Source organism: Emys orbicularis, chromosome 8 (assembly GCF_028017835.1).
Source record: "Emys orbicularis isolate rEmyOrb1 chromosome 8, rEmyOrb1.hap1, whole genome shotgun sequence".
NCBI classification, from domain to species: domain Eukaryota; kingdom Metazoa; phylum Chordata; order Testudines; family Emydidae; genus Emys; species Emys orbicularis.
This window is the reverse complement of record NC_088690.1, coordinates 18,700,112-18,723,789: the sequence shown is the minus strand read 5'-3', so window position 1 is coordinate 18,723,789 and position 23,678 is coordinate 18,700,112. Positions and strand designations below refer to the sequence as shown.

The 23,678-nt window shown below is 41.3% G+C and overlaps 1 protein-coding gene across 1 annotated transcript in view; it reads right to left on the bottom strand.

Moving 5' to 3' along the window:
* The window catches only part of CACHD1 (cache domain containing 1), a 194,650-nt gene that overhangs the window by 71,809 nt on the left and 99,163 nt on the right, over positions 1 to 23,678 (bottom strand). Inside the window, exon 4 of the mRNA XM_065409688.1 lies at positions 4,549 to 4,655. Coding sequence (XP_065265760.1) covers positions 4,549 to 4,655 — 107 coding nt within the window. The remainder of the gene's footprint in view (positions 1 to 4,548; positions 4,656 to 23,678) is intronic.

Below are 23,678 nucleotides of genomic sequence, written 5' to 3'. Positions count from 1 at the left end.
ATTATGAAATGCTCTGATAGGCCATGTATGGCCTACGGGCTGTAGGTTGGGCACTCCTGGTTTAGCTTAATCCACTTTGAAAGGTATTCTTATTCCAGAATAAGAGTGTCCATACATGGAGCTATTTTTGAGTAATTCCATTTGTAGATAAGCCCTTAGTCCTAAATTTATCATTTAAGTAACAGATGCCACAGAACTAGGTCACAGCAGTGGGTGTGGGAAGATCCAAGAGGAGGCAATTCCACAAAGTATCAAGAGATAGCAGCTCCTAAGCAAGCACCCTAAAATCTCATCCAGGGTTTAACTCTCCATCCATACCCTAAACCTCCTACCTAAACTTTCCTACATCCAGTATCTTCACCAGCCCAAACTCTTCAGCAGTACTGTGTGGAAGAGGGATTTGGGGGGAAGAGCTGTATCAGCTGTCCAGCTACGGCACCAGCATCACTCCTGGTGAAATGTTTTGGATAAATTCCCTTAGGGAGTGAAGTTCTTTATTCATTCTCAGAATGGGAGGCTGGAGTCCTCTATCCATAAAACAGATGAAGCACACCTTGTGGCAGGGCAAGTTTTCTCACACCGTCCTACCAGATAGTCAACAAGCCTCAATCCAGAAGGAATCTACTCCAGGGATTAAAGTCCATTCAAATCCTTGGCCGCTCTACTGAGACTACCGATGGGGTAGCCAGTTAGCAAGGGACAACAATAGAGGTGGTGATGGTTTTTGTGATGCAGACTCTTGTTCCCTGGGAATTACACACAGATTGATTCATTTCACATAGTCCACCACACAAGCATTTGATAAGGATAAATTAGAACCAGCAACCTACTGATGACTCCAGGCCTCATTTTCAATTGCTTGAATTTTGTTGTTGTTGCAGTTTCTTTTGTTTTCAAAAATTTCTTTGAGGCAGCAGAGACTTGGCTGCTGCCATTAGTGACAGTACAAAAGGCCTTATTCAGTCTATGTCAAACCTCTTAACACCACCCAGGGAAGATCAGTGTTCCCATCCAGAAGCAATCCCAATTGTTCTGTTTTCAGAAATAGAAATAGTTGGGGCAGCAAATGAAAATTTCTATGCTAAATCTTCTAAATGCAAAAGATGGGAAACAGAAAGCCGACGACTCTGGAAATGCTCCAAGCAAATTTCGAAATCTTGAGGCAAGCTCTGGAAGACATGTTCAATCCAATTGACAAGAGGCTGGCAGTTCTGCCCAACATGTATATGTTCTCTCTGGTCCAGTCTTCTTCCCACTATTCCTTAAAAATCTAACTTTCAGGTTCCATTAGGCCTGAACCCAGCAACAATCTTTATTTCTATACTGGTTGCAAACACAACCCCTCACACCACTTTCCCATGCACCTGCCCAAAGTTTCCCCATGCTGTTCTATTCTCTCCTATTGGCACCCTGTTCCCCGATCAGCACATCAGGGCAGAATTAAGAGCTCCCATTAAAAGAAATACTTTGGGAGCAGCCCAGGTGGGAATCCAGAGTATCGTATACACTCCAGGTAAAAATGCTGAAGCACCTCTCCAGTGATACAGTCCTCTTGATCCTCTCTCCTCTTGCTTTTAACTGTCCATTACTCCTGCCCTGCTTGATTTTAGGATGCATGCTCATTAAAGAGTCGGCATTTGTTGGCAAGGAAGGATAAGGTGCTATTTAATTGTTTGATCTGGTAACTTGTGTCGGGGGGCTATAAGTCTTGGATAGGTGTCAGTTTTTTGTTTGGTCATAAATCCAAATTAACTAATTAATTAATTAAGAAGACATTTTAAGGGCAATTATGACTCCAAGTTATTTTTTTTTCATAAGAGCTTCTACAAAATGTAATACCAACAGGCATTCTTCCAGAAGTAAAATAAATGCTTTCACAGGAATTTGACTTAAACAAACATTCCCTCCATTTCAGGGTATGCATGCCAAATATCGCAGCACTCTGCTATTGTAGGGGAAAGTGAAATGGGCTTGAAACTGACCAAAAATAAAAATAAATAAAATATGTAATTCTCCATAGTAAAACAACCAAAAAAAATAAGTGAACAGATGTCATAAATAGTAAAAAGTGTATTAGATTTTTTAAATTCTTTCAGTTTTAATAATTTACAGTAAGGACATTTGTTGTAAATAAAATTTTAAGCTGATACTTCCTCAGATATTTTAACAAACATCAAATTAATTAAAACTTTAATTTAAAACATTAATTAAAACTTTAAAAAAATAAAAAGATGCCTTGGGAGCCAAATGTAGCCCATGGACTTCTATCATGTGGTTTGTGACTGCTCACCTTTAATATGGATAGAAGTGTGTGGCCTTCCATTCTAATTATGGCAAAGAAGTGTGTGTATGTAACTGGAAGGGCAGACCGTGTGTGTTCCCAAAGGGATCAGTTCTGGGTCTGGTTCTGCTCAATGTCTTCATTAATGATTTAGATAATGGCATAGAGTACACTTATAAAGTTTGCGAACGATAGCAAGCTGGGAGGGGTTGCAAGTGCTTTCAGGACAGGATTCAAATTAAAAATGATCTGGACAAACTGGAGAAATGGTGTGAAGTAAATAGGATGAAATTCAATAAGGACAAATGCAAAGTACTCCACTTAGGAAGGAACAATCAGTTGCATGCATACAAAATGGTAAATGACTGCCTAGGAAGGTGTACTGGGGGCCATAGGGGACCACAAGCTAAATATGAGTCAACAGTGTAACGCCGTTGCAAAAAAAAAAAAGCAAACATCATTCTGAGATGTATTAGCAGGAGTGTTGTAAGCAAGAAACGAGAAGTAATTCTTCCACTATACTCCGCGCTGGTTAGCCCTCAAATGGAGTACTGTGTCCAGTTTTGGGTGCCACATTTCAGGGAAGATGTGGACAAACTGGAGAGAGTCCAGAGAAGAACAACAAAAATGATTAATGATCTAGGAAACATGCCCTATGAGAGAAATTGAAAAAACTGGATTTGTTTAGTCCAGAGAAGAGAAGACTGAGGGGAGACATTTCAAGTACATAAAAGATTGTTACAAGGAGATAGGATAAAAATCATTCTCCTTAACCTTTAAAGATAGGACAAGAAGCAATGGGCTTAACTTGCAGCAAGGGAAGTTTAGGTTGGACATCAGGAAAAACTTCCTAGCTGTCAGAGTGGTTAAGCACTGGAATAAATTGCCTAGGGAGGTTGTGGAATCTCTGTCACTGGTGATTTTTAAGAGCAGGTTAGACAAACACCTGTTAGGAATGGTCTAGATAATACTTAGTCCTGCCATGAGCGCAGGGGACTGGACTAGATGATCTCTCAAGGTCCTTTCCAGTCTTATGATTCTATGTTGGGACATCTAGCCTCTCCAGGCCAACATCTGTGTTGAAGGTGAGGATGCTTGAAATTGCACCATTTAAGCAATTATGTATGGCCTTCAGACTCCTAGCAAGTTGAAAATCTTGAGTGGGCAAAGTTTTAGCATCCCTATCCCAACCAATCAAAAGGGAAAGTGGTGACTGCCCAGAGAAGAAGAGGGAAGGAAAAACAAGCTGAATGTTGCTGCCAATCCTAAATTTCACAGCATTTATTTATGACCACAGAAATGAATCACCTAGAGACCACTTGGAGCTTTAAAGAGGTACACAGCTAGAGGTTCTAGACCCAAATTTGTACTTCCCTTATCAAATTTGTTGCAAGATCTCCACATTCTAAGTCACTACAGAGGATTGGAATGGGGAGAAAACCCCATTGGTGAGAGGTTGAAAACACCTTCTTATGCTTATAGAACCCACAAGAATCAAGGTTGCGTGCATTTCCCGCTGGTCCTGCACCGGCAGTTAAATAAAAAACATGCTAAATGGAAGTCTATAGTTAAAATAGTTTTAAAAGTTACAACCCAAAGCCATCATAAGCAGATATAATGATGGAGGCAAAAAAATAGTGATAAAAAAAATTAAAACCCATTTATTTCAAATTCTACAGGATATTAAAAAGAAAAGCCTGTGGCATGGGACCAAAGGCTGAATTCTTTGGGGTTAAGTCAGACACTTTAGGTTGTAAGCACATTTCCAGTTTTAAAGTGTATCAAGCAAATGGGTCAACTCCACGACAAGTCAAAGAAAGGAAATATTTTCAGAAGTCCTTGTACTTTTGCATATCATTGCAAAAGCAGCTGCACATTACCTGAACTCAGCTAAGAAGATCAGGAAGGCACCTCAGTTTGGCACCATCAACACCTGACACTACTGATGCCATAGAAGACAGGGCTAGGAAGGAAAGCAACTTTGGGAACAGGCGAGACGAATAGGCACAAAAAATCACAACAACATTATACATGGAATAAGTCTTCATGACATTTTTATATTTAAAAAGTACTTAGACTAAGGGCATTACTTTAGGTATCATCTTTCAATCATGAAATCTCAAATTAGGAGCTGCATGCCAGTTTCAGAGCGAAATAAAAGCATGTTGCTACAGCGCACTATGTTAATCCTCTGTACCAACAGAATGTTAAACTCTAATGGAGAAAAAAGAAGAACAAAAGCAAATAAAAATATTTGTATTACTTACCAGAGTTTAAATCACGTCCTGGATTGAAGGCTTTGCTATTAACTGTGGTGGACAATCTATCACAGCTAATAGTTCTAGAAACGTTGGTGTTAAAATTCCCATCAAACCTGAAATGACAAACAACAAGATTAGCAAAGCAAAAGCTGACTTTGTAAAAATGTCTAGCCAAGGATTTATAGAAAAATTATCAGTTCGTAAACAGCAACTGGAGTTCCATTTGCATTTTTAATGGCACAGGCAAAAGAAAATCCCAAAGCAAAAAGCGGGCGAGTTAAAACTCCCCACTTACAGGTCATATCCTACTCACTAATGCAATGTGCTGCATATTTTCATTTTATCCCTTGTGACATGCAAGCACTCATGAAATTAGAGTTGTAAAAGGCTATGTTAATCTGCAGGCCAGTGCTGGTTTGTTCCCTGGCAGAATATTTGAGTTTTGTCCAGTCCAGTTGTAAGAGACCCTAAGTCAGGGTGGGCAAACTATGGACTGGGGGCTACATCCGGCCCTCCAGAAGTTTTAATCTGGTCCTCAAGCTCCTGCCAGGGAGCGGGGTCGGGGGCTTGCCCCACTCCACGCAGCTCCCGGAAGCAGCTGCATGTCCCCCCTCTGGCTCCTATGCAGGTAGCTCTGAATGCTGCCCCTGCAGCTCCCATTGGCCGGGAACCACAGCCAATGGGAGCTGCAGGGGGTGGCGCCTACAGACGGGGCAGGCACAGAGCCGCCTGGCCGTGCCTCCATGTAGGAGCCGGAGTGGGGACATGCTGCTGTTCTGGGAGCTGCTTGAGGTGAGCGCCCCCCAGAGCCTGCACCCCTGACCCCCTTCCATGCCCCAACCCCCTGCCAAAGCCCTGATCCCCCTCCTGTCCCACGAACCCCTCGGTTCCAGCCTGGAGCACCCTCCTGCACCCCCAACCCTTCATGCCCAGCCCCACCCCAGAGCCTGCACCCCCAGCCCTCACCCCCTCCTTCACCGCAACCCCCAATTTCGTGAGCATTCATGGCCTGCCATGCAATTTCCATACCCAGATGTGGCCCTCAGGGCAGGGTGGGCAAACTTTTTGGCCCACCCCACCCTAAGTGGTGAAGATCCACCTTGGGAGATCACATCATCAGGAATGTTTTCCAGCTATTCAGCCTATGTTTTTCTTCTCTTGGTTTCATTTCACTGCTCTTAATTATACACCCTTTTACTAGCCTGAACATTTCCTCTTCCCTGCCTTGCATTCCCAGTCTTCAAACACTGTATTTGTACATGGTTACATCTCTCACCATTACATTTTGGTCTTTGGAAGTCTATATATAAGGCAGTTACAAGCCTACTTTCTGTAGAAAAGAATGGGGACTTCCAGTGTAATTAGAAAGGCTGCCTGCAGTATATTTTATTACATTTTTATTTTACGTTTTCCATATTTACCAGGTGAAATAATTTAGAAATGGTAACTGAACCTCATTTTAGATACAAAAATATAAATCAAACCCATATACAACTACGCAATGACTTTAATGAAGTGAAGACATTCTCCATTTTGGTCTGTTTTTTAAAATGCCACATGTCAAGGCTGAATCCCCACTCTGTCACTCCGAGTGCAGAAGTGGGGGCCCGCAAGGATTTTAAAAATTAATACGTGCCACTCCAGGCTTGTATTACACTCCCAAGGTTACAGCTTTTCTCTGACCTTGGCTTGGTAAACGCTGCTACCACCCAAATGCAAAAAAAACCCTTTGAACCCAGGAAGGAGCACTTGGGAATTCCTCCCTGTGGGGTACCCTCAAGCCCTTTCACCCACCCACCCCGGGGAAGAGCTGAGAAAGAAAACAAAGGAAATTAGATGTGGCTACCAGCTAATCAAACAACATACACAAACCTCTAAGGACACCAAAAATCCAATCCTGTTCTTAAAAAAGGTAAATTTTATTAAAAACAAAAAGAAAGAAAATACATCTGGAACTTACGCTCTTGCTATATTTTAAAAGAGCAATTCCAAAAATCAAGCACCCAAAATAGCTTTCTTGGGGGTTCAGCTTAAAGGTTACAAGCAAACAAAAGCATCTGGGGTTAGTACAGAGGGGTCCACAAGCCAATAAGAAATAAAAGAAATAACCCTAATCACGTTTTTAGACATTCCTTAATTTTACTTACATATCTGAGGCTCCAGATAAGTAGGTTCGAGGTATGAATTGATAATCTATAATCATACCTGGCTTAATGCTGTTTACGGCATTACTGCTCCGTGTCCCTGCAGGCCAGAGAACAACAGACAGAAGGGAAAGTTTCTTTCCCAATTTTAAAAAGTTCTACCTTCCCATTGGCTCTTTTGGTCAGGTGCCCACTCCTTTTCTTTTACCTGTGGGCTTGTTAACCTTTTACAGGTAAAGCAAGCAGAGAACAGACCAAGAGGGATTTTACAGCTAATTGGCTGGCTGTGTGTCCATCAAAGGGAGCTACTCCCCCTTCTTCCCCCTTCATGTATCACATCACACAATAGTAAATGTGCTTCCTATTTAAAGTACTTAGGTAGCAGCAGCATTTATAAGCCTTTATTTTATTAGAATTACAAATCAAATTCTGATCAAAGGGAACCTTGTCATCAGATCTGATAAAAATAATAGATGCGATGCATCAGTGTACCTTATTTGCTATAGCTTAGGCCCAGATTTTGGAAGATATTTAGGCATTGCTGCACTCAGCGTCATAACATCTAACTAATTTAGGAGCCTAAATCTCATTTTCAAAAGGCACTTAGACACTCAGGAGTCTAAACTCCATCAATTGTTGATGGGATTTAGAGCATGTCTACACTATAGGTGCTACTGGGGCACAGCTGCAGCGCTGTAGTGTAGACACTGCCTATGTCAACAGAAGGGGTTTTTATGTCAATGTAGGTAATCCATTGCCCAGAGAGGCAGGAGCGTGGTCAGCTGAAGAAATCTTCCATGGATTTAGCCATGTCTACACCAGGGAGTAAGTCGGCTTAACTGTGGCACTCGGGAGTGTGAATTTTTCACACCTCCCGAGTGATATAGCTAGGTCGATCTAAATTGTAAGCATAGATCAGGGCTCAGACTCCTAAGTGCCTAAATCCCTTTTGACAATGAGATTTAGTCCCCTAAATCAGTTAGGTGTTGTGATGCTAAGCACAGCAATGCCTAAAAATGACTCTGAGCACCTTGGTAGGATTTGACACCCAGTCGTATTATTAAGGATCCTCATCAATTACCCACTTTCTGTCAAAAATACTCTGCCACTAATCTATCCCTAGGAAATCATAACCAGTTCCCCTGCACACGGAGTCTTCATGAGGTGAGGTTCTGAAAGAACCTAGCCTTTTTTGAAAAGAAGTTGGTGCAAAGCAAGTTTAGGAAAGACATTGGGGAAGGAAAATACTTCAAGACTATCAAATGTCCAGTCTTACTGTTTTAGTTAAAAATGCTAATTGTAGAAAATACTTTGGTAACATTAAATCAGTAAAAATACTGGCCACTTTGGGTCAATATTAACAAACAAAAAATCTGGCGTGTATTTATATAATATCCACCTCACTGCACTCTCATTCATTAATTTGGACCCACATTCAGTAAAGGATTTAAGCACATAATTAAACCTCTTTGTCTTCAGTAGTGATGAGATTACTCAGCTGCTTAAAGTCAAGCACACACAGAAGTGCTTTGCTATATCTATTTGCTAAAATTGTTAAAGGTGAAGCTGGTCATCCTCCTCTTTCCCCGTCCCCCACCACCTAAAAAAAATTATCAACACAGATTTTCATTTAAAAACAATATTTTTTAATTTAAAAGCAAGTGGTCAAAAATTCAAAATTCAGATCAGCTCTCTAAAGAAGTCACACACACTAACTTGGAGCTTGATCAGATGAGCAGTTCCACTTTAGCCACATTAGAAACTAAAACAGTAAATAAGCTCTTAAGGATAGAGACCGTCTACTCTGTGCTTGTACAACACTTACCACGGCTGCGGCTCCTAGGCACTGTCACAATGCAAATAATAAACAAACTTCCCAGTGAGCTCAGTTAGAGAAACAAGTAAAGAGAAAATAAGAGAGTGATATAGAGGAAGCATAATTAGAGGCTGCACACTTTGTTGCTCGTGTAGGCAGAGCTGTGTGTTATCCAACTTCTGAAGTGCAAATGCAAGCCTGGGTGTGGGAGCTGGTCAGAATGGGGGCAGTGCTGGACGTGGTAGGGGCAGAAAGGGGCCAACTGTGGCAAGGGGCATGGCTGAATGACAGTTCAGCATATATAATTAACAAAGTGTGTTACCCTCTGGTAAACTCCTGCCTGTGATATGTGTAGGCAGCAACAGAGGGTGCCAGAGAGCTTCCTCTGCCTGAAGTGCCAAATGGGCATGCTGTGGGCCTAATCCTAGTGAAAAAATCAGTATTTTCCAGTTTTCACCAAAAACCAATAGGATCTGCCCACTGATACCCAGATCATTCCCTGGAATTTATTGGATGTGGTTTTCAAAAATTACTGTGTTACAGACAGACAAGTCAAGAGCAGGGTCTTGTGTTGCTCCAATAACACAGCATTCTCTCACATTTTGGGTGTGCTATTCATGGCTCCATCCTCCATATTTGAGGATGAGTTGAGGTTTGCACTTAAAATAGGGATTCAACCACTTCGTAATGTAGCATGTTTCTGAGTTACAATTCGTTTTTAAAAAATCTTGTAAGAAAATTTAGCATTTGCATTAAACATTTATGGATCTTAATGATTAATAATATGATCTTAATAAAGGAATAGCACAAAGTCTAATTTTACATGTACTTAGAATTCATTGGAATCTCATGCAGTGGCTGAAATTGAAGAAATAAGATGGCATTTAAACTTAAGTATTCATGATTGTTATATCTACCCTGTGGTGACACCATGACGTAAAATGGTTTTAAAAAATATCAAATGTGTCTTTAAAAATCAGTTTAATCTAATCTGTGACCACAAATGCTACAATGCCTTAATCATAATATATGGTTATTGAAAATATCACTAAAGGGCAGAGATATGGCTCTTTGGGTGCCTTCACTGTGTATTTTCATACCATAACAATATGTTTGGACTTCTTTTAAATTTAACATTAATTTTGATTATAATGCTTGTTTTTGGACAATTAACACCCTCGAGTTTTTCTCCTAAAATAATTTACATGACGTCTTAACCCTAGTTCCATCTTAATGCAGTATTTTTGTCTGGGAAGATATATAGGGCCTAATTTTTTGCATCCTAAATAGGGTGACCAGATGTCCTGATTTTATAGGGACAGTCCCGATTTTTGGGTCTTTTTCTTATATAGGCTCCTATTCTCCCTACCCCGATTTTTCACACTTGCTGTCTGGTCACTAAAGATTCCTAAGCACTTTGTATACGTGTTGCGACAAAGTTCCTCCTCTACCTTGGTGGGTCCTGCACTTATTGGCGGATTTGCTCGCTTCACCGATTCACCCTGTGGGTCAGGAAACAGTCCAGAGACCTTCCCCTCTGGTAGAAGCTATAGTCCAGGTCAATTCCTCCTGTGTTTGATCAGGAGTTGGGAGGTATGGGGGGAACCCGGGCCCGCCCTCTACTCCGGGTTCCAGCCCAGGGCCCTGTGGACTGCAGCTGTTTAGAGTGCCTCCTGGTACAGTTGCACGACACCTACAACTCCCTGGGCTACTTCCCCATGGCCTCCTCCCAACACCTTCTTTGTCCTCACCACCGGACCTTCCTCCTGACGTCTGATAACGCTTGTACTTCTCAGTCCTCCAGCAGTACGCCTACTCACTCTCAGCTTCTTGCACACCTCTTGCTCCCAGTTCCTCTCACACACACACTTCTGCTCCCCCTGGCTTGACTGGAGTGAGCCCTTTTATAGCATCAGAGGGGCCTTAATTAGAGTCAGGTGCTTAACTGCCTCACCTGACTCTTAGCAGGTTAATTGGAGTCAGGTGGTCTATTAGCCTGGAGCAGCCCCTGCTCTGGTCACTCAGGGAACAAAAAACTACTTATCCAGTGGCCAGTATATCTCCCTTCTGCTACTCTGCTGTTCCCAACTGGTCTGGGTCTATCACAGTGTATATAAATTTTATAATGCGTACTACACATTCTCACATGCATCCATACACTGTTATTACATATATGCCAATCAACAACACTACTTATTCTTTCCCATCCCACATACCCTCACCCATCACTTGAAGTACAACCATCTCAGTGGTGGGATGTGGTAGCTGTTTAATTTCATACAGCAGTACTGCACAACAGTTTAAACAGGAAGCAGAAAATATGGGGGAGGTAGGGGATATGGACAGAGAGAATGTAACTATCCACACTGTAATTTCACCGGGGTCCTGGGACTGAAATCCTTGCTCTTACAAATACTGTATCCTTCTTCATTGAGCACATATGCTCAATGCTGCTTGTTGCATCTCATCAAAAGAGCACTGTCAGTGGCACAGGGTCAGTGTTGGTGCTTTGATTCAGTGCTGGCTTAGTTGGCATTGGTATTACCTATTTATCACCAATACCACCCTCCTGCAGTACCTGGGATTTCTTTAGAGATCTGCCTCCGAGTACCTCTGAGACCCAACTTTGCTGAGCTTGTGAAATCACAGCCGAAAGTAGATCAGCTGCAGCAAAAAGGATGATAATACAATAACTGAACTAAACCAAGAAGTACCACCATTACTTAATGGGAAAAATAAAGAAGACAGGGCAGAGCTTCAACTAATTAGCACAAGTATTCATAGTCTTAAAAAACCCAAAAGTCTGCACAGAAATTAAAACTTATCTTAAACTATCATTAGGTTACAGAGACTGAAGACGGGATTTTTTTTTTTTTTTTTTTAAACATGGATAGATGGAGCAGATCTATAATTCTAAAATGGAAAGAATACCTTCTGGGACACTGAGTCAGACCAAAAAAAGCATATAGGCAGGGCTGGTAGCACAACCTAGTAATAAGGTTGTCTGACACCTCCCATTATAAGAGGTTGCAAATAACTTTGCCCAACTTGAACCATTTGGGCTGAAACTTTCCAGGCTGGGTGCCTGCTTCAGGCTGAATTTTATTGAAAAAATTTCAACTAAAACAGTTCAGCTGTTTCCAAGAACAAGGCTAGGAGAAATTAAAATATCCTGGCAACCTTTTCTTTGAAGAGCTCTAGTGCCCCATGCTTTGGAGCAGGGACCTGAAATTTAGCAGGGAGCGTGGTCTTTGTGTCAAGAATGTCCCTTTTGCTGTCCCCACGAAAATCTGCCCACAATTGGTTAAGTCACAAGCCTTTGAAAAACTGTACTTCACACATGCTCAGTACAGACTATTTAGATTTTAGCAGCTATAATCTCCTATTGCATTGAGCACACTTGAGCCTCTGACAGTGCCTAGTGCTGACCAGACTGTGCACCCTCCAGCCCAGGACTACAGAAATGAAGCTGGATGTTTCCTGTAATTGCTGCTCCAGGACAGGGTAGGCCAAGTACTGGAATGGAGAGCAAGGAGCCTGTCTCTATTCTCTGTCCCCACCCCCCCACCCCGCTCTTTTGCTGGCACCCAGACAGGGCTGAGGAAGAAACTCCCTGACCTGAAGCAAAGGGGATAAAAGTTGGATAGGGGAAGGGAAAGTAGCATATTGGGACGAGGAATCTGGGGAGACTAGGACTAACTGTGGGGAAGAGAAATTGTAACTGGGAGCTTGGGGAGATGGACTAGTTGGGTAAGGAGGCTGGTACTAGGATGTGAGAAGGGCAGTGATCGAACCTGGCTGTGCAAAGAGACTGGAAGTAGGAGCTGGTGAGGGAAATGGGAGGAGGTGACACAGCTTAGACATGGAGCTGGAGGGATGAGGAGAGACTGGGACTAGGGAACCAGTATGGTATGGTGAGGAAAGAGGGTAGGAGGAGGGGAAACAGATCTGACAAGGAACTGGGGGAGAATCTGGAAGGCTGGGCACATAGACTGGGACTGGGATGAGAAGCTTGAGTAGAAATTTGGACTAGATAGGCCAGGAGAATGTGACTGGGACGGGGTTCTCAAACTGGGGGTCGGGACCCCTCAGGGGGTGGTGAGGTTATTACGTGGGCGTTGTGAGCTGTCAGCCTCCACTAACTTCAATTGCAGCTGTGAGTGCACAGCACCTCTGCAAATTAGACCCTAGGGTTTCAAGTTGGACACCCAGAAAATGAGGAACACAGTTAGCAACCACCTGTGAAAAAATTGTGTTAAGTGACTTGCCTAACACTACATAGGAACTTTGTGGCAGAGGCAGGGATAGAATCCAGTTCTTCGTGGCAGCATTCAACAGCCCAAACTATGAGGCCCTCCTTTCTCATGCTGCCTCACTTACTATATGCCTTCCAATTTCTGTGACAAATGAGGAGGGATCCTACAGACAACAGCCTCCTTCATGACGCAACCCTGATTGATCCCCAGAAGAGCTCTATATGCTGTGCACTGAATGAGGCAGGGGTCCTGTGGAAAAAATAGTATGTAGTCATGTAATTAGACTATCATACTGCCTACACACAAGGGGGCTGAATTAAGATTGCACAGACAACCTTACTTCTGGCATTTCCTAACTGAGTGCTTGACTTTGCAATCTTAATAATGGTCTTTCAACATTTTGTGTGTGTCCAGCCCCCTGTGGTGAGGCAGAACCAAGCACACCTAGACCATCTCTGACCGTTTTTTTTTTTTAAATGTTCTTAAAAACCTGCAATGATGGGGATTCCATAACTTTCCCTGGAAGCCTATTCCAGTGTTTAACTATCCTTATAGTTAGAATTTTTTTCCAAATAGTTAACCTAAATCTCCCTAAGCCATTTCTTATTATCTTACCTTTGACACTCAGAGAACAACTTCTCTCTGTCCTCTTTATAACAGCCCTTAATATATTTGAAGACTTCTCAGGTGGCCACTCAGTCTTCTTTTCTCAAGATTAAATATGTCCAGTTTTTTAACCTTTCCTCATAGGTCAGGTTTTCTAAAACTTTTTATCTTTTTTTGTTGCCATCCAATTTATCCCCATTTTTCTTAAAGTGCAGTGCCCAGAACTGGACAAAGTACTCCAGCTGTGGCCTCACCAGTGCCGAGTAGAGTAGGACAATTATCTCCTGGGTCATACATACAACACTCCAGTTAATTCACCCCAAAAGGAGATTGCCCTATTTCATAACTACATCAAATTGCTGACTCATATTCAATTTGTGATCTACTATAGCCCCCAAATCTTTTTCAGCTGTACCGCCTAGCCAGTTATTCCCCATTTTGTAGTTGTGCATTTGATTTTTTCTTCTTAAATGTAGTACTTTGCACTTGTCTTTACTCAATTTCATCTTCTTGTTTTCAGACCAAATCTCCAATTTGTCCAGATTATTTTGAATTCTAATCCCTTCCTCCAAAGTGCTTGGAACCCCTCCCAGCATGGTGTCATTTGCAAGTTTTATAAGCATATTCTCCACTCCAATATCCAAGTCATTAATTAAAATATTGAACATTCTATACATATATAGTAAATATTCAAAACATATTCTAATATCAAATAAATAATACTGAGAAAGACTAAGGAAATGTGAACCCTTATGGGAAGGATCCTGACATCTTAAGATGATAGGAATTAGCCAAGGTGGCCTATTGGTGCTGACAGCAGGGTAATTCTTTAATAACTACTGTAACACACCTCATGATATACATTTCTTTATTCGAGAGCATCTGGAACCTTCTCAAGCCCCAATTTTCCTTCCTCCATTGTGATTACCTCTCTCTCACATGAGCGCAAACACACACACACTTTCCTAGACTCACTGTACTACTGAAATTGCCAGCTTTAAATTACCTGGTAGAGAAGTAATAAATACCTTGATTTAAAATGTCAAGGCACAGCAGTACTTTTCTTCTTCATGCACTTAAAAGCTGCCAGACTGAATCCTGGATCTGTCAGTCAGGACATAATAGGTAGGATATGAAAAAGATTTAAAGAACAAGAACGACAACGTGTCCAATTTTGACACACCCTCTGGGGAAGGGACTAGTAACAGAAGGTATTACCCTCACTGATCCCTCTCCTCCACCTTCCTTATTCAAATGATTTTATCTCATCCACAGACCAACACTTGCTCCCTTTCTAACTGCCCTTTGATAGAGAAGCTTCATCCTTGAAAAAAGTGTCATATGCCATTTGAGGTGGGTGTTTCAACAGTAACATTGTATATATTTACATAGTACCTTTCACCCTAGTGTGTCAAAATGCTTTAATGCAAAAATTGGCCAACCAAGCCACACAACATACCAAAGAAGTAGGAGTATTAATACATTCATTTTTCCCAATGAGTAAAAATCAGGTACAGAAAGGTTGTAATATCCCCAAAGATCTCAGCAGCAGAGCTAGAAAGGAACCCAGGAGTCAACCCTGTCCTGCCCCCTCCTCACATTCTGACAACTACACCTCTTTTCCTTATCCCTTCTATACATTCTATTCCTTGTTAGTACATTCACACAGTTAAAATAGCTTAGAACATATACAAAATAGATACATTTATAATATGGAAACTAGCTAATAAAATATGCAGAATAAAAGATTGACAGCACCCCTGAGACAGAATTATTATAGCATTTGCTAGTAGTGAATGCTCCAGTAAAGGTTAGACTGGGAACAGTATCTAAATTTATTTTCAGTTGCTGTTCACTCAAACTGGTTTTGCACATTTTCCAAAAGGGATTTATTTTGAAAAGTTTAAGCTAAATCAGGTTCAGCCATTTTTGTGGCAGGAGGCAATCCATGTTCCAAATGAAATTTTGACGTTCACATAGCCATAAACTTCTTTTTTTTAGTCCTTTGTCAGAAAACAAATGTGAAAAAAAACAAGCAAACATTCTGTATTTGTAAGATCATGCTTATAATCTGTATTTATGCATATAACAAGAATTTACCATTTGTTTCTTTCTGATTTAACTTAAAGCCACATCAGTTAGGATGTATTGCTAAATTATTTAGCAATGTATCTCTGCACTAAATCAATTTTTTAAAAATGTCCTGGCTTCTGATGGCTTGATTTCTTAACTGTAACTTGACATTAATTCTAGCTTCTGTACTTATTTACTTACAGATCTTGTAACTTCCCTATATGAAAATGTACAACCTGCAAAATCATTTATTTTGGAAGAAGATATAAACTCCACAAAAGTGAAATTTGCAGACAACTGTTGATTGCCTCCACTGCTGGATGTAAATAAGTCCTGATTTTTAGCAATATCCTACATTTTTACAGGCTGAAATACTGGCTTGTAGACTAATTGGGCAACATAGATGACAGATAAGACCCCTTCTGAAATCTGGCCTAAAATGGTACAGGTGACAATATTCAAATCATTGTTTATCAAAAATCCCCCCAGAAAAACTATATAGTTGGTTGTAATTAGTCTCTGTACGTACTTAAAGAAGATCAAACCGTTGGCTGAAATTCAGTTTTAAGAGAAGTAACATTCACTCCAATCCCCCCTCCCCTTTTCATATATATAAAAACCCTTCCTTCTGGATTCACTTTAATGAACAACTGATCGAAACTGCATCCCGAGGGAGAAAACAGAACTGTGACTCCCACTTTGATCTCTTCCCCATGGAGAAATTCACTCCCTGCCTAGCTTGCAAGATGTTCATTTGATTGACATTTGCTCTGATGTGCAAACTGCTTTGAACTTCAGACATTTAATTCCCATCAGGCTGCAGTCATTTTTATTCTCCTTCAACAGGATTTACAAGCAGGAGATCAGCAAATGCAGAAGATAAAATAAATTTGCAGGAGCTTTGAATCTTACATCAAAACAGTGTTGAAGTGAGCTCCAATTGGATTTCATTCGGCCTCAATTCAGTGTAAATCAACTTCTGTGCAATTTCAGTTTAGAAAAAATAAGGGAACGTTTATAAAAGTGACACATATCTGATGGGGTTTGTCTATTGTATTAAGGTCGATTTCTTTTCTCTCACTCTTTGTTTAATTTCCTGTAAGGGTGGTTTTGGTGGATAAATGCAGCTATGTAATACATTCACTCCAAATTCAGCATTTTCTTTAAAATTCTCAAACTGGCATGTTTTATTGATAGCAAGACATACCTTTCTACTCATATATTTTATTTATTTATATATATATATATATATACACACACATACACACACACACACTGTAGGAGTTAAATATTTAAATAGTTTGGGAAAGAAACAGTGGTTTTGATTTTTGTTTTTTTAAAGTTAAGTGAAAATGGCCTCACAGGCAAATCTACTGATGGAGGCCCCAATTCAGCAAGATACGTAAGCAAGTGCCAGAGTAGCAGCTGTGTTAGTCTGTATCCGCAAAAAGAACAGGAGTACTTGTGGCACCTTAGAGACTAACAATTTTATTTCAGCATAAGCTTTCGTGGGCTACAGCTCACTTCTTCGGATGCAAGTGCGTAACTTTAAGCATATGAGTAGTATCATTGACTTCAAGCATGCTTTCTGTCACATATAAAGAAGGTAAATTATCTGAGTCATGTGCTTGGGAGAAATACTGCAACACAGCAGTGCATATATTGACACAAGCTGCTGTAGCAAACCCCTCTCTAGCCTGAAGCACAGGCACACTTCCTCCCACAAAGGAAAAGTTACATTCCAAGACAGCCAGTTCCTCAATGCCCGTTAATTTGAAAGTCTGTTTCTATACATGTAACTCCAAGGCTTACACTACAGAAGCCTTCCAGATTCCCTGAACACCCACAGCCATCTTTGTTAGTCTGGTCAGCTCTGCCAACAGTGTAAATTTCCTTTAGTAGGGTCCAATCCAGTTCTCTTTTGGAAGTGCAGCACTTTAAATACTAGGTTTCAGAGTAGCAGCCGTGTTAGTCTGTATCCGCAAAAAGAACAGGAGTACTTGTGGCACCTTAGAGACTAACAAATTTATTAGAGCATAAGCTTTCGTGGGCTACAACCCACTTCTTCGGATGCATACCTTAGTCTCTAAGGTGCCACAAGTACTCCTGTTCTTTTTAAATACTAGCTAGAGCAATACATTTTAAAGGAACTGATGGGATTCCCCTTATCTCCCACTTAACTGCTCATGAGAGGAAGGCTAAACAAAGAAAGAGCTGTGATAAAATTGAACAGCGTTAGCAAATATTTAACCACCTGTTTAAAAAGGAGAAAAGCCCAGCCCACTTCTGAAGGAACTATCACATTCATAAAGTAAATGATCTTCAAAAACAGGTTTGTAGGTTTACTTATTTAAACAGCTACACTAATGGATGTACTGCAAAGTTGTCAAGTAATATGTCACACTGATAAGTATTACTCCATTCTATCTTTTCACAAATTGAGACAGATAAAAGCATTCCATAAACTCTTATCAGTAGTGGGGACTAAAGCACAGAAAACAGACCTCAAGCACCCCAAAGGTGTGTAAACAATGTCAGCTAAATATAGGGAAAAGTTGCGTACTCTTAACATGAAACAAATACCATCACAGAGTACTTTAAATAAATATTTTTGGAGACTCCTAAAATAATTTTATATAAAAATTAGTAATGAAACTTATTTCTCCCAGGCAGAGGGAGGGGTCTGCACCTGTGTTCGAGTGCACGCATATGCCGCACACACATGCAAATAAGTTCTTCATTGCTCTCAGGGATGACCCACTGTGGCCAGGTGCAGAATGCCATGGATACAGGATTGCTGGGGAGGGGTTTTTAAAGTATGGGGGAGAGAGAGGGGAAACCCAGATTGGGTTAGAGATAATTTTCTCTCTATCTAGTCAGGAAGTCTGCCTCTTCTTTTCTTGAGTGAATGGTAGCTCCTATGAAGATTAAGAAACTGACAAGCCCCTGGAAATGGAGTCCTGTCTTCAGGACAAGGATGGAGCAGGCAGCAGCAGAACTAGCTCCTTCATGTTACCCCCACACATACATTTGGGTAAGAGGTTGGGATCTCTTCTTTCTGAAATAACTCTTACTGCAGTTATCTCCATGGCTTTGTGATCCCCAGACTCCACTACTGCAATGTGCTCTACGGCCCCAAGGTACTTATCTCTACACTGCAAAAACAGACCTGCAGCCGCGAGTCCCAGAGAACCAGGTCAGGCCAACTGCCTTGCACAACAGGGCTGAAAATAGCAGCACAGACATTTGGGCTCCGGTTTCGAGACCCACGCCCCAACTCTGGGTTTCAGAGGCTGGGCTCCAGGCTGGGCCCTTATGTCTACAGTGCTATTTATAGCACCATAGTGCAGTGGTTCTCAAACTTTTGTATTGGTGACCCCTTTCACACAGCAAGCCTCCGAGTGTGACCTCCCCATATAAATTAAAAATATTTTTTTATATTTAACACTATTATAAATGCTGGAGGCAAAGCGGGGTTTGGGGTGCAGGCTGATAGCTCGCAGCCCCCCATGTAATAACCTCGCAACCCCCCGAGAGGTCACGACCCCCAGTTTGAGAATCCCTGCCACAGCGTGTGCCTGAGTCAGCTGACCCAGGCTCTGAGACCGATTGCCACGTTTCTGGGTTTTTTTGCAGTGTAGACATACCCTAAGTGTCAGTGGGACTACTCACAGGCATAACTACTTTGTTGAAATGGGGCCTATAAAGAGGCTACCTTTGAAGGCCACTCAGAAGAATCAGCTAGTGCAGAACATGGCTGCCACTGTCTTTGGACCCAATCATGCAAGAAGCCATATCTCTCCCAGGGGACCTGAAATATAGCTAGGCAATACATCTTTAGTCCTTGAAATCAATGGAAGCTAAAGCCCAGGGAGGAGGGTGGGCATCAGATCCTGAACTCCAGCCTCAAAGCACTGTCTACACAGCTATTTTAGATCCCTAGCGCGAGTCCCGTTAGCCCGTGTCTGTCAACCTGGGCTGGGTGGCTTGTTCCCAGTCACTCCAAAATGCTGCATAGACCATCACCGTAAATGGTTTGTGCTAATCAAAACTCTCCTTCCTAAGCAAAGACAGAGTACAGGGCATCTGTGCAGGCTCAGGCTGAAGTAGCATCCATGGCCTTCTGGGCAGCCCATGCATTGCTGGGCTATTGGATCCATGTAACTGTCGATTAACTAGCCACAACCTCCCATCCTCAGGCCTATTGTGAAACTGTGCTTCATGGTGTAAAGCGGATGCAGAGACATCCCTGTGTTACCTCTCCCATGTGCCATAAAGTGGGCTGCTTCTGCTGCATCTTGGCCCCTTACTTAAGCCAGAAGATTTGGTCCTAAGAAATCGACCTTGCATGAGCTGACCATGCAGACCCTGCTATTGCACACTACAAGTTCTATAGTGTGCTTTGATCCATCCCACTTTAAAACAGGAATAGATCAAAGTGCACTATGGTACTTTAAGTGCATGTGAACAGGATTCACATGGACAAGAAGCCCACAGACAAATGTAATGGAAGTGTACCACAGGCTAGTATGAGGTCAACTTACCTGCCAGCTTGGAGTACTAACTGTCCTTATAGATAAGCCCATAATGAGACCTCATTTGGTATATGCACTCAGTTCTAATTGCCTTTTTCAATACAGAAATACAGTGGAAGGCAACCAAAATTATTCCAGGGTTCAGGATTTTAAATTCAACATATGCCGAAATGACTATAAAATACACAGCTCTAATACCCAGGACAGCATGTCACACTTGGAACCAAGTTAACCAAATTTTAACTAATATTTAAAGGATGTCAATTGAAAAAAATTCTGCCTGAGAATTTTGTACTCGGTATAATAAACAACACCCTGGGCCCCAATGTCCAAGTTCATTTCATGTGAGTGCATCTCTGTGCCGGTATGGAGCCCTACTGACTTCGGTGGGGCTCTGTATGGCTGTCGTGGTGAATCTGTATGCAAAGAACTGCAGGATCAGAACTTAAGTCAAGGCCAATAAATAAATAAATCCTCTCTATTTTTACAGCTCATTTACTTTGTGCATTTGACAGCACTTTATGTTTAACTTATTTCCACTGTTTTGTTGACGGTCTGTTAGAGCCCCTTTCGTATACAGTACTAACGGGATGACCTCACTCTGATGCACTGCTCTGGGAGAAACTCACATGTAAATCCTACAAGAAGGGATTTACTAGTAGCTGCAGTTATATTAAAGCAAGACTGCCAAATCAGCACACAGATAAATGGGCAACTTGCATCCTTAGAGTTTCCAAACTACTTAATTTGTGTTTCCTTGGTAGAGGAGTGTTTTAAGCATTATAAATGGGCGATGTAGTCTTATGCAATAGGGTTTTATTAAGTCAAGGAGCAACATAATTCAATTAAACAGTGTTTTTATAAAAGAAACAAAACAAAAAAAAACAAAACAAAAAACCACCACCCCAATTCAATCATAAACTATGTCTGGAGCCTGCATGACATCTGTTTTTCATGGATTCTTCAGGCTCCTTTAATGTGGAAACCCAAGCTTAATTTTTCCCAGGAGGTGTTATGAGATTAAAAGATCCATACTATTTTCCCCTCTCCGCCTTCTCTACCACACAGCAGGCTAGCTGTCCTTCTAGCTGAGAAGGGCTGGGCACAGATTTATCTGCCTCTCATCAACATTCTTCTGGTTGGTTGGAGTAGTGATATGTGCTCTCTCTTCCAAGGGCTCAGCGTGCTGGCACGGCAGTGTTCCCAGTCTTTTAAAGCCTTGGAACAGGGAACAAGCTCAAATCCGTAATTCTGATCTCCTGACCGCTGATATACTTTGTTACCATTGGACTGCCTTGGCCAATACCATGTTTTTACACCTTCTGCTTCTGTCCTAAGCTGAGATGGCTTGCAAACCACCTGTCTGACATTAGCCCCTTTCTGCTCTGCAAAAAGCCCAGAGGCAGATGTAATGGAAGGTGGGAAAGGCTGGCCAATCACATGCTCTCTCTCACCAGGGGAATGCTCCTTCAAAAAGGACCTTAATCTTGACTCCTATCAGCAGTAGAAAACAGACCTTATGAGTTCATTTGTTCAGGGAGTGATAATTTGACTACCAGTTTTTCCTCCCCAGCAATACAGAGTTATAACCACTGATCCATTTAGAAGGAACATTTTAGGATGTTGGAAAATCGCTAGGAAAGAAGTAGACCCCCCCCATCCCCAACCCAAGGGGATTTCTGGTTCTTTAGAGGTCATCCAAGGGGGCTTGCTAACTTGCTTAATGAGGTAAATCATGTCCTCATTATTATAGTGTACTACAGGGAATTCTTCTTGGGGTTGACTTTTAAGTTCCTTTGAGAGAGCAGACTGAATCTCCCCAAGAATTCAGGTGCAAGAGGTACACTAGGCTTTGGAGTTAACAAAGGGCCCAGACTCAGGACATGCAAAACCTCGTGTCTGGAGCTACCCGACTGTGGAGGCAGAGACCCCTCTCAGAGAATGTAGGCCTGATCTATCTGAGCCTTGGGAAGACACCCATGGAAGTCCTACTGCAAATTTCTGTGGGTCTTGAAGTACTTTATGAATCACTCCACTGAAGAAAAATTGGTCTGTACGTGATGCACTTGCATAACGCTTTCATCCCCCCGCCCCGCCCCCCCATTACATATTGCTATTTTCTTCTGTATTTAAACCTTGCTGAAGTGCAGCTGTGAATGCAAGCAGATGCACCTGAAGCAGAGAAACACAAAGTCTGGCGAAGAAAGGTACAATGAATGCTCTGTGACTCTGATTCAGGAGTCCATCTCTATTTAGCAAAGCACTTAACTGTGTATTTAACTTTATGTGATTAAATCCCACTAACATCAGCACATGCTTAAATACTTTGCTAAATAGGGATGGATTTAAGCATATGCTAAAATGCTTTGCTGAATTGGAGAAGTTGGTGCCAAAACTGCTCAACAGTCACTTATTGCTCTGCCTTGGTGAGAGGACTTGAAGTAGAGTGTAAGAGTGAGAGTGAGAGAGCGAGAAAGAGAGAATTTTCTGAAACAAAAAACATTCCTTTGCACACACTCCCCTCTGGGGAGAGGATGAATGAACAAACACATGACAGGATGTCAAGTCACATTGCTTAGTGCACTACTGGAAAGCACTCAGATACTACAGTGATGAGTGTGGTATAAGAACCTATACAGAATAGAATAGTACAGATTGGGGGCTCCAAGTCCAAGAAATAGTGTTATGTGTTCCCCATTCTGACATGACAGCAGCAGTTACCCAACAAATTATAATTTGAATTCTGTCATACACTCATTCCATGATTCTGGTACATTAACGCCAGCTGTGTATTAGCATGGTTGCTGCTGCTGCTAAATGTAAACAGCCCTCAGCTGCACTTGGAACACAGTGGGTGGCAGGGTCAGATGACAAATATATTTTCAAACTTACATTGCAAGTACAATAAAATACAAATTACAAATACAAAAATACTACTTGTCAGTGTCTTGGAAAGCAATCTGTAGTGTTTTCCAATGAATCCTGTATCAGTGCAATTCTAGAAATCTTAAACATTACCCAGAGGTATGGTTTAACAAGCCTGTATAAAACCAGCTGTTCATATCAAACTTCCTCACACACAGTTATAAATATTGTTCATTTGGACTCTGCACGATATGAGCTTTATCTCCAGTTCTACATAATGGCAATAAACTACACATTGTTTTCATTGTCATCTCTCACTACTTTAATTAAAGTAGAGACTAAAATGTCAAGCTTATTTTATGTTGAATTTCCTATTTTATTGGTTCTATTTCCTTTTTATTGGTTTATTTTTACTACCCGATTGCTGTACTCTTGTGTTTTCATTCATCTTAAGCAATATAGCAATGTATACATTTTACTTCTAAACCAATGCTCAGATTGCCAAGCTATATACCAACAATAAACTGTCACACTTTAATCATCTTTGTCAAAATAAAACCCTCCTCTTTCATGCACAAACACAAAAAACCCACTATTCCATTAATCAGTTTTTTTATACTAGCCTGCTACCAATACTTCATTCCAATTTTCCATAAGACGCTGGCAAAATTCCACAGTACTGAAATTACAAAAGGTTGGAGGAGAAATATATGGAAAATCGACTATAAAAATAAATGCTAACAATTTGGCTTCTGATTACATACAGAACTGAAATGGCTATGCTTTCTATTGGTGTCTGGTAATACTTTGATTCAATAATTTGATTTCTTTGGAGTTCTCT